The sequence below is a fragment of the Homalodisca vitripennis genome, chromosome 4 (genome assembly GCF_021130785.1).
Source record: "Homalodisca vitripennis isolate AUS2020 chromosome 4, UT_GWSS_2.1, whole genome shotgun sequence".
In the NCBI taxonomy this organism is placed as follows: Eukaryota; Metazoa; Arthropoda; class Insecta; order Hemiptera; family Cicadellidae; genus Homalodisca; species Homalodisca vitripennis.
Window position 1 is genome coordinate 101,445,362 of NC_060210.1, and position 12,887 is coordinate 101,458,248.

The 12,887-nt window shown below is 32.0% G+C and overlaps 1 protein-coding gene across 1 annotated transcript in view; it reads left to right on the forward strand.

Annotated features, from left to right (window-relative positions):
- LOC124361136 (lysine-specific histone demethylase 1A) overlaps positions 1 to 12,887 on the forward strand; it is a 178,427-nt gene that overhangs the window by 151,815 nt on the left and 13,725 nt on the right. Inside the window, exons 4-6 of the mRNA XM_046815173.1 lie at positions 5,166 to 5,402; positions 9,787 to 9,947; positions 12,663 to 12,834. Of these exons, the coding sequence (XP_046671129.1) occupies positions 5,166 to 5,402; positions 9,787 to 9,947; positions 12,663 to 12,834 (570 nt within the window). The remainder of the gene's footprint in view (positions 1 to 5,165; positions 5,403 to 9,786; positions 9,948 to 12,662; positions 12,835 to 12,887) is intronic.

A 12,887-nucleotide genomic window follows, 5' to 3' on the forward strand; every position in this document is an offset into this window, starting at 1 on the left:
AGACGAGTAAAGCAGCTTAAATGTCCAACACTTGAGTAAAGTATCGACAAGATGTGATGAGGGACATTTTATACTAGTGTATTTTTGGATTGCCTTTTTAAATCTGAACCACAGACATATAAGTAAGAATCGTATATTTGGTATAAATAAAAAAAATATATAAACAAAATATTATTAAAAGGAAGTTAAAAATACAATAATCTGCTTTTTTCCTGTTGAGGTATGGCTAACAAGCCCAATGCACTGTGACCCGAGGTCTTTTGTGATCCCCTAACTATTAATTCCCATCAAGCTGCAAGCTATAACAGAACTCTGCTAGCTTTCTGGGGTCAGCGTCCTTCACATCCCAGGACTCAGAAAAGGCCTTTCCTATCCACCTGATCCGACATTTTGAGATGGCTGAACAGTCCAGCCAGAGATGGTCTGTTGATTCCTCATTCTCATTGCAGAATCTACAGACTTCTGAGACGCTCATCCTAGTCTCCTGAGGTGTTTCCGGAGAGGTTCTGGCCTGTTAAAATTCCCATGAGAAGTCTTAATTTTTATTTTGATAAGGTCAAAGCCATTTTGTTACATTCCCGTAGCAGGACTATGAACAACTTTGGCATTCTTAATCCTTGACAGTTATACCACATGAAAGTTTAACTTTTTTTCCATCTCTTTATGAATCCATTTCCATAACTAAAGTGTCTACCAAAGTGAAGTAAAGGACCAGTCAGTGTGGATCTTGTTCCCTTTCTTGCCAGTGAGTCTTTCTCATCGGTTCCTCTAATGCCTTCAAGGCCTGATACTTACACCAGCTCTACCTGGTTATGTTTAGCCTGTTCCTGTAACATTTGGTTACAACTAAACACTAGCCTTCAATCGAACTCGTAGTCTCTAAATGCTTAAGAGCTGTCTGGCTGTCTGAAAGAATAATAGTTTTCTTTTATTATATTTCTTGGTGATAATTAGTTGTACACATATTTCTATGGCTCCAACTTCTGTTTGAAACACAGTGGCCCACTAGGGCTTCAGTATGTTGTCTTATGCCTGGCCCAAAGACTCCCAGTCTTGAACAGATTGCCATTCATGAGCCATCCCTATAGAGCACAAATGGTCTCTGTCTTGGGGCATCTGTAACTCTCTCCAGCCACTCTGTTGGATTTCTATATTAACCTTGTTTGTTTTGTAAAAATCAAAACTTTTGTTTTATATGTTCGAGACTGTATATATATCATTTTTAGTTCCTTTATTTCTTTTATAACAGACATGTGTCTCATTTCATTAGTTTTTGCCGTTTCCTTTTTACTCATCAATTTAATAGCAACTGACTCTTTTCTTGACTTCCGTCCCTAAAGGTAGAACGCCAAACATGGTCTCTAGCACCAATTCGGTACACGAGTTCATTGCTCCACTTATTCCCTGGCTTGCCAGTCTCTGTAATTTCCTGGTTGCAGTTTACTGTTTTACTTTAGGCCACCACACCTGACCTACATATGTCACCATAGGTTTAACAACAATCTGATATAACCGGAAGAATAGTTCAGGCTTGAGGCTCCAAGTCTTCAAGAAAAACCTCATAGAGGCTCCAAGTGCACCAAACTACCATTGGCTCAAGTGGCTTTTGATACTACCATTTATAGATGTTGATTCCAAGTAAGTTTCTAGTCCAACATTACTCCCAGATATTTAACTTCCTTTCAATATTGTATTATGATTCTATTCATCACTGCCTCTGCCAAACGAAGCTTCCTTCTACTGGTAAATGGAATCATAGTAGAGTTTATACTGAGCCCTTCTTTCTTTCACAAGTTGTCTATAAACGTTATTTCTCTTTCCAACTTCCTGTTCAGTGATAATTCATTCTTTAATCTTATGCTAAGCACCAGGTCATTCGCAAAAGCCTGCAGTAGACCATCCTGCTTAGCTTAAATTAGATCGTCCACTACCATGAACCACAGTAGTGGCGAGAGAACAGCCCTCCCCCACCTCTGTGGGCATCCCCTCCGCACCACCACAGTGATTTATTCTTCATTTTAAAGTTATGATTATATATCTATTTTGTAATAGATTCATCAACCAAATGATTATGGCTTGTGAAAGACCTCTCTTTCTCGACGCTTTCTGTATCGAGGAAAAGTTTGTATTATCAAATTATCTTTCTATATCAATGAAGGCACACATTATGATTTCCTTATTTTCTAAGGCCTTTTCCACACTTCTATGTACACTTTGCAATGCTGCTATTGTGGATCTTTTAACTGTAAATACACTGATTTGAATGTAAGGGTGAGTTTCTGAGTACTTCATCTCTTATATACCTGTTCAGAACTGTCTTCATTGTTTTGACCGTAAAAGGAGACTTATTGATCTGGGTTTGGGTAGAGGTAGTTTCTGTTTCTCTTCTTCCTGAAAAACATAACTAAAACTCTTCTAGACATCTTTGGGATATACTCTAAACTTGCTCTAAAAATCATTACTGAATGTGTAGACACTATATCTGCTTCTCTTTTTAATAATACAGGAGACATCCAGTCTGCCCATTCAAATCTGTTTTTATTTGTGAAAATTTCCACCCTTGTATTGTGGCCTAAGCTTCCTCCCTGTGTGATCTCCCAATGGGTGGTGTACTGATTGCTCCCTCCCCCAATATATCTCCCCCAGGGAAGTGGGTCTCCAACAGCAGATTCAATGTTTCAATTTTATTTGTTGTTGTTGGATCCGTTCTGTCCTGTCCGTCCTCTTTTTTTGGTGATCCTATCCCCAATGATTATATTAACTCTGAGAACTTTTGTACTCTTAAGTCTTCTGGAAGACCTTCCAAGTCTTAACAGGTATTCCTCTATGATTAGCTTTTCGAGCTTCTTAGTTCTTTTTTATATTCTGTAAGAGCCTTTCTCTACTCTTCTCAGTTATTGCTCTTCTTAGTCTTGATAAAAAGATATCGTGCTCTGATCCTAAGGCTTGATAGCATCCCATTCCACCAGGGCACGGTCCTCTTATACTTTTTGACCTTAATATGGCATTTTTCCTTAAAAGCTCCAATGATAGATTCCTCTAGTTTTTGAGTGTACAATTCAAGTTCCTCCTAGTTTGCTGTGGTTGCTAAATACCTGTCGCAATCAATTGATTTGTAGTGACAGTAGTTAGTGTCTTTTCAATGCGTGGACTCCCAAATCTAATCTAATATTTCTGTAATCTGACAGGGAGACTTGTCCCGCACATTGCAATGTATCACCTCAAAATTTTTATAACCACTAACTAGTGTTAAAACAAGAACCTCCCTTCTTGATTTTGTTACAAAGGTTGGTTCATTTCCCACATTTAGTAATATTTTGATCATATCTAAACAAAATTCAAGTAGTTTCTATCTCTTACAGTTAGTGTCTGTACTTTCCCAAAGGGTATGGTGTGCATTAGCATCACATCTCAACACTAATGCCACTCCTTTTCTTTTACAGTATTTTGCGAGTTTTTCTATTTATGGAAGAGGACAATCTCTTCCAGGATTTTGAAAATATGTTGAGCAAGTTTTCCCCCTGTAACTTCCACAGCTACTAGGTCTCTAATTATAAATTCTGAAATAGACACATTTACACGATTAGCTACTAGAAGACACACCTTAGGGTGTACATGTGAATGGTCATAAATAGGTTTGTTACCTTAGTTGGTTGTCCCTTAATGGTTCCTCTCCAAACCCATGGTTCCTAGATTATGGCTATGTCCAGATCCAATACAGTAAACCTCCAACTCAATACTTGAGAAGCTCCTTTTGCATGTTGGAGGTTCACTTAATTTTTAATTTTTTTTAAGAAGTCTCCCTTTGGTGCGGTGACTTGTCCTTCTCCTTTACTAACTCTCACACGCTTTTTTGGGTCATGGAGGGGCTTTTTAACTGGTTTTCAATTTTGTTGTCCAGCAAAAGTTTGCCTTTTCCTGTCCTCTTCCTGCTCTTTACCATCCTCTTGTAACTCTACCTGAGGAGAGGTGAGCCTAACTCTGCTTACTTGATATAAATGTTTTGTGTGGAAAGTTATAAATAAATATATGTAACAAATAAACATCAAGTATATTGTGTCTTAGAAAATTGAGTTGTTTTTTATTATGTTATAATTGATTTTAATATACATTAACTTTGGTTGGTTCTATCATTAGATTAGGTAAGGTGAATTGGGAATTGGTCAAATCTTTTTCACTATTTATATTTGTGTTTTTCAATGTATAAATATTCTTTAGCATCCAATTTTTCTTTTTTCTACACTGTACTTTTTATAAAAAAATTATGTAAAAATATTTACATAATTAATATAAAATTGAATGAATTCAATAGAATTAAGACTTTTTATTATTTATCTAGACAAATTGGCATAACTCAACACTTGCCAATTTGTTCTATGTCAGCCTTTAAAGTAATAAACTTGGAATATATTAAGATGATGACTTGTTGGAATCTGATTTATGTTTGAATTCTTTTGATATTGCATGTTGTTGATATAATTCTAGTGTGAAGTAAGTATTCTGTTAATCATTTTGTGAAATATGAGCTCTTTAGGAAAGGGTGGGTGGTTTAATTCAGATGGTATAAATCTTTTATTAGAAATGGGTTCTTATGAAGATGTAATCTTCTATACTGCCATTAATTATTTTACTAATTATACGTAACAAAAGGTAGAGAAGTATTTTGAAACATAAATGTATTGTTACTTAAATTTCAACAAAATATTTAAGATTTTGTTTTGCATTAAAAAGGGCAAATCAACATAGCATGATTGTAGGCATAAAACACAGTTTTATAGTGCTTTTACAATAATATTTAAAACTATTGGATAGTTAGAGTAATTTCTCTATTACTCATTGCACTTTTTCTTTCAGTGATCGAATTTCCAGTAAGATAATATACATGTTTTATTACATCTATAAAATTGAATGTATCAAGTATATGGTCAGATGGTGGTCATATTCTTCTTGGAACATGATTTTGAAAACAATATTATCTATGGTCAGATTTTTTATTGGGCTAAGTGAACTCAATTTGTATGCATATGTTAAACCTAAATTTATGGTGGCAATTATTCTAAGCAATGGCATATTGATTAATTCAGATTGTAGTATTACTATATTGGTTTGTTGTAAATTGTAAATGTTGTGTAATGACATGTTTACTACTGACTTGTATGTGATAGGTGATGTAGTTCTGTGCACACTCCCGCTCGGTGTACTCAAACAGTCGACTGCCATGAACTCCCAAGGTATGCCAAACTCTGTCCAGTTTGTCCCTCCACTTCCTGACTGGAAAGTTTCTGCAATTCAGCGTCTCGGTTTTGGTAATCTAAACAAAGTGGTGCTTTGTTTTGAGAGAATCTTCTGGGACCCGAGTGCAAACCTCTTTGGACATGTTGGAAGCACTACTGCGAGCAGAGGTAACAATCAAACAATAATGTATGTTAAATCTACAAAATAAAATATCTCATCATGCAGGATAACTGGAGTTTATGATCAGATAGTTAGACTTAGTAGATGCAATAGAGATATTGGGGTATTTTCTCTCTGAGTTCAAAATCATTTTTATTTATTTTTGGAATAAATTAACCTTGATTTTCCATTCTTCAGTTTCATCATATGAAATCAAATCTCTGAATTGTTTTTCTGACTATTCAACTGTGGCTATGTAGAAAAGTGTACATGTTAAATCAGGTAGTGTGTCAGTTAATTATTTACATATTCTAAAATTCATTGCCATTTCACTTCAATTAGAGTGAACACATCTATTTCAAGGTAGATTACAAGGCATTTTAACTGTTATATCTCAAAATCCCATACCAACACTGTGCCAAGGTGATTATTATAAGTACTTATTTTTAAATAAAAAATATAATAAAGATATTGCATTGATTTTAAACATTATCTGCTGAACTACAAATAAAAGAAGAGAGGAATTAGTAGACATAAGAAACAAAACAAAACTTAAATGTCAGACTATTTACTTGGAATTGTTTCAATTATAATACAGTATTGTGCATAAGGTTTCAACTAGCTTTAACTTTATAGAGAAAGGTCAAGGTAGAGTATGCGTCTGTAAAATTATAAAATAATTGTTTGTATAGTCTTTGACAAGATGTTCAGTAAAATAAGGTACTTTGTAGAACACTAACAGATCAACATTTTATTTAGCTTTTTTTTACTTTGTTTCATGACGTACAATCTCAAAGAGAAGTGATTGATCAAAGAAAATTAAAGATGAAGGACTAAGAAGACATTTACTATTATATTATAACACTTTTTGTCGCTTTCTTAAACTATGCAGTTTTATTACAGTTTAGTGCAGTTTACATTAGATGTAGAATATAAAGATAATACTCAAATATGATTTATAAATATTTATAGATACTTTATAGTGTAGTACCTTTTTAATTACTGCAGAATTTGATAAAGTTTATACTATTTATACTTTTTTAATAATATGGGCTTCCATATAATAACTTTTATTGATAAATTTAATTCGTTTTTCAAATTTTAAATTTATCAAATACGTAGTGATGGTTTTAATAAATGTTATTTTTTTCACATATTAAATACAGAATCCGGTAATTCGAATTTAGTTAATGTTATTATATTAGTGCTCCTAGTGATACAATTATATTCCAACAAGGTTTAGTGATAATACTTTAAAAATAAATAAGTAACACACCCTTGGAAAATTCAGGTTCTATCTAATTTTACACAACATTACTTAATTTAGTAATACTTATAGTTTAAAATATATAAAAATGTATTTACTATTTGTAAGTCAATATTGATGTTTGGACTAAATAGAACTTCTAAAAATTGGTTTATTTTCTTTTAAATGGTTATGTAAAATATTGTTTTAAACATTTAAAAACGATTTGTCTATAATTTACTAAATCCTGCAGAAATTAGATGAGACATAGAAAGTGACTAACTATATGCAAGTGGTTAGATATTGTGACAATTTTTACATATCTATTTTTTGTCTGTATTCACTTTTCCACACATCATCCTAAACTCAATGCAACTTTAACAATTCCGCTATATATGCATACAAATAATTATATACGTATACATACAAATAATTAATGAATCATTACATAATCTTTCCTTTTCATAATATTTTGTGTCATGCATAAATTTATTAATTTCTTAAACATTGTTTTTATATGAAATTTATGGATCCAGGTTTTTAGTTCTATTTGAAAAATCTATTAAAATATTATTATAGTAAAAAAATTGTTAGAATACTTTATTATTGTTTTCCAATGTAATATAACAGATTTAAAAAGGTATAAATACCAGTTTTACTTCGCACATAATATTATATTGTAAATATTTTAAAACAGTTTTACATATATTTAGTCAAACTACACCTCAAGTTATAAGAAATTATTGGAATATTCTATTGTTCCTCAATCAAGCACTAAACAATTTTGATGTAAGTACAACTACCAGTTTTATTCTGTACATCTGACAAATACTGTGATGTACTGTATATACAAGTTGGATACAGTTTTGGAGATATTCGGACAGACCAACTAAGGTTGGATGAAGTTGGAGGATGTTTGCAAAACAAATTTCCAGGTACGAGGTTGTAAGTAGCTTCTTCATAAGTTGGGCGCTTGTTATCCACACACATAATACGTATGTAAAGTACTTCAATAGCTTTCTTGGATATCCTACTTGGAGAACTTGTTATCTGCCACTCGGCTAAGCTTGAAACTTTTCAGCAAGGCAGGATTGTGCTGGCCTCAAGCAATTCAAAGTCGAGACTCGGCTCATGCTATATTACATCATCATAACATACATTATTTTACAACTTTTAAACAGTCATAAAGAAAGGTGTTATCTTTCCCAAACAAAGATCGTAAATTTTGTAATAAACCCAACTTTACCCGTATGAAATAATCCAAGCCTTTATCAGATATTGTGTTTTCCTCCTTATTTAGCATGTTTTTTGAATTAAGAATATGTCAAACATAAAATAATGTATTATATTTTAATGTTTAACTTAAACAGTGTAAGCATTATATATAACTCGTTGAGAGTGTATTTTATATCATTTCTAAGTATACATTAAATTTTTATATTTTGTGCATCATATCCAATTTTTGAAATTGTTAAGTTAAACTCAATCAGGATAAAATTCCAATCCATGACGTTAAAAACATATATGCTCATGTAACAAAATATTTTTATGTATCATTAAAAGGGATCTAAACTTACTTTTCCATCCAACTTTAGAATCAGTCTGTTGAAAACTAGTTAAAATATGTCAAATAATGGTTGAAAACAAATTTGCATTGTATGAGCACCAAATTTTTTTTAAATCAACAGAGAAATTTCTTATGTCATATAAATTTATTGTCAGCCATAAAGGTTTAAGTGGTGCTTGAGATGGGAGAATACTGAAAGGATTAAGAATAGCAAATGGTAATTTTTACTTTAGGCCCACTATTTGGTTGAAGATGATAACTTTCATTCTTTAAATCTTTGTTTGACAATGATATAAATTTATTTACACGTGTTACGGGGACGGTTAGCGGGCTACCCGAGTGGCAAGATAACCCGTAACAATGTTCACCTTGAAGAGTAGGAACTCAAGAGATGACTCAGTACATCGGGTTAAAAATAAGTTTATTGAAAATAGTCACTTGGCACTACTCTGTTCACAACATGTAAAATGAAAACACCTGTATAACATTACTACTGAGAATAAACTATTAACACTATACTTTGTGGTACTTATGTTTCACAATTCCAACATCTAACTATTCTGCCTACTACCGCGACCGGTTCCCCACTGTGCAGTCTGCAGAGACTGATAACTACTGCTGCGCCTCGCAGGGCTTAAATAACACAACCCATTAAGAGCGATTATCACTCTGTACATATCATTGTCCAAAGTGCTAATGATCTGTAGATTGCTGTGTGAGCAGTGACAATTTGTTAATGATAATGTTGTATATCTATTACTTATCTAACGTCTACTCTTCTCACGCTAACACTATTCCAGTTATTGATACACATTAAATAATACATACAATCATGGCCACATGTTCTTACATACTAATATGATTACAAAATAATGTTACTATACAACACACGTCTTGGTTGTCTAAAAAGTATTATTTGACATTTTTAACACTTTTGATATCATACCATTATGACCTGCACCAAAACTAGCTATTAATTTATTTCTAACGGGCATTGATTGATTTTATGAAAAAGAAACAAGGTTGTGTGCTTATACAATACAAAGTTCCTCTCAAATGCAAACTGCATACTGGTATCCACAATATTGACATCTATTAATTAATTAATTTCTCTGACATCCCACATTATGAGGTATGTAAATACTACCTTGGATTCTGGTGCACCTATTCTTATTGAACCTACTATAGTCCATAATTCTATCTCATAGAACTTTTGCCTTAGCATAATTCCTGTAAGCCTGTGAGAAGGGAATGAGACAGCCAAATCCCACAGCAAGTAATATTGCATAATGAGAAGATTTACTTCTTAGACAAAATTGCCCAAATACGAATAATTGAATGGTAGCATCAAAGTTGTATCGATTCTCCACTCACCACCACTTGTGTGTCATTGACATACAGATCGTCGATCGTCACCTCCATTCATACTATATCTAACTCACAGAACATTTCTTTAACAACTCCTGCACCAAGAGTCATATAAAAACATATATAAAATTAATGTTTTAATCTACCACAGTCTTATCATAAACTTTTGACAGGGTTTTAAATAAATGACAAGATATTATTTCATTAACAGGGGAGCTATTCTTGTTCTGGAATCTGTACCGAGCCCCTGTGCTGTTGGCTCTGGTCGCTGGAGAAGCAGCAGCCATCATGGAGAATGTTAGCGATGATGTCATAGTGGGTCGCTGCATCGCTGTACTCAAAGGCATTTTCGGCAATAGTGCTGTTCCTCAGGTATTTATTATTTGTTACACTATTTTAAGTTTTACATTCTATAATTGGTTACAATTTTTTCCACATTTTTCTGAAATGATCATATTTACTGTGAATCAATCAATCGATCAATTTATTGTTTTAAGACTTTTTACAAGTATTAACTGCAGCACAACGCCAAGTCTAGATATACTTATACCATAAATTACAGATAAACTATTACATTTAAAATTCATACTTTTTTATAATTTGATAATTTTGTAAGATGTAAAAAGAGTTGTTAAATAATGCCATCAATTAGTTAACATAAATTACTTCAATTAAATGACAATTAAGATTTTAAAATATGCAATTAATCAACAAAACTAAAATTCAACAATTAATACATTATTTATAATTAAAATAACAAGAAAAAAAGCAATTTGACTAACTCCAAAAAACTCCTGAAGGCTGTAAAAAGGATTAACAATCAACCACCTGTAAAGCTTCTTTGTGAAAATTAAGTCAGGATATTTATCATCCAATGGTATTAATTTATTGTAAACTTTTAATGAAACTACTTTATGACTGACTGTTCATGGTTTATTTTACTTTATTATTTCGATTCCTAGTATTGCAGTTATGAATATCGAATCTAAGTTATGAATATACAAGTAGTACAATACGAGCATAGTGTATTGCTTATAAAGTAAAGCAAACATAGGATTTCAGTACTTATTCTGAATAAATCTTCGTATTCAAAGTACTGAGAATTTGTACTCTAAAGCATGTATAGGATGTATAAAACATATGGTAATTGCAGTGTATTTTTATATTACTGATATGATTACATGTTAAAACTCTCTTACAACTTTTGTTTTGAGAACTGATACAGATGATTGGACAAACAAAGTATTTTTATTACCGTATATGTGTCCTTTAAGAGAGTACTAATTACTGCTGGGTAGTCAAAAGCAGCATGTATGTGTGTGTTGACCAAAGGTCTTATTAGGCTATAAAAAGTGTATTCCAGCAATAGTGTTCAACAAATTTCTTGTAAATTAAATTAAGCATGTAAATCTTAACAATTTGTTGTCCACACAGTTTTAGGCTACAGTAATTGCTAATAATTTTAATACTTCTTTCACAAATGTGGGCTGAAGCAATCCTATTATATGCTAAATTCTAGTATATTTGTATGTATTGTGTTTTGAATTAAAGTAGACCTCGAGGCAAACGTGTGGTGATTGGAAATTAATAGCAGTTTTTGTTTATGACTAAAAACATGCATTCCAATTAAAATAACATAAGTAAATCTCCATGTTCTTCATTAAAATTGGAAATTAATATCTCTGTATTACTTCACAGTTTAGTAGTCGTTGAATCATCTGCTTTGTATTTGTATGTTTTATTATTGTATTATGTAACATGTTCTATTTTAAATGAGGTTATGGTAACATTTATAATTTTTAAATTTTATTATTAGGGATAAAATAGTATATTTAAATAAAGGTGTAAAAATATAGGTTTTCTTATTTTGAGCACTTTGAAAGTACTTTGAAAGTTTCCCAGTAGTTTTGAACACAAGTTTTTACAACACTATATCAAAAATAAGTATTTTGATCATTGATATAACATATTAATTTATTTCAAAACACACTGGGATGCATAGTCATGTATACTTGTACAGTAACATGGTAAGATTTGCAACATTATTCGTCAGTGACTGTAAACATTCTTAAATTTGTTTTGTTATTAGTAATAGACAGTTGTCAGGAGACTACACTTTATATTATCAACAGTAAGATTTAAAAGTTTAACCTTTTGAAATTCTCAGAAAATATCAAAACATAGGATGAGTTTGCATAAAAAATATTCATAATTCTTTAAAGTTTTAATGCCTTACCTACAACTGTTCAAAATAATTGTAAAACCATTCCTATACAACATAACTTAGATTTCAGCTATGGTGGTCATTATTTTCATCCTTACAAATTTTCATACCCTCATTGGCAAATAATTACACAAAGGTTTTATCACTGAACATAAACACGATAATTATAGTCCACTTAACTATAACGTAATTTGCTATTTTATTAGCTTAAAATGTATCACACAACAATCTTTAGTCATAAGATGTGTCATTAAAATATATTTTAGAGGCTGTAGATAAAAATGAATGACTCGAAAAGAAGATTTTCTTGAATATAAAACCTTTTAAAATGTTGTTTTGTAACCAAAAATTGCATGTCAATATAGGGTGTTCCAAATGAAAATTTAAGATGGTTTCCATACTGGAAAATGGGGAAAAAAATGTTCAAATCATATTTTTAATTGTTACTAAAATGTAGGTGAATTCCCTGAAGTAAACTTTCCTGTAGTTAGTCGTTTCTGAGATACCTGTGTTGACACAGATAAAATAGATGCCCTGTCTATTATGTTCGAAAAGTTAAATTTTGAAAAATTAAGTATTTGTTGTGAAGTTTTAGAAGACTTTGATGTAACAAATAGCTGTAAGTAGCTTTGTATTATTCTGTAATTGTAAATTTTTTGTAAAATTTAATGACTAGTAAATTAGTCTATTCTGTTGAGTAATATTACAATCGTTGATCCTAATTATCTAATTGTTTATATTAACAAGTTACGTGGAGTGACAATTCCTTATAACTAACATTAATAATACAAATTTAAATTAACTAGATTTATTTAGTTAAAATAAAGTATGATGGAGTAACACTATCAATGGTTGTGATGTAGCCTAAGGAGACGGTAGTGACCCGATGGCGTGCTGACCCGTGGGCAAGAGGCTCATACTCCTTTGTCGCTGTCGGCTCGTCTGGTAGTGACTATGATATGCTGGCCACACCAGTGGTGCCACCCGCTCTACCAGGGGAGGTTCATCCTGCTAGCCCTCGACTCTTTTTTGCAGGTATCCATAGTAATCAGAACTTTTCCGATTTGTTGGTAAAGTAGTGTCCTAAT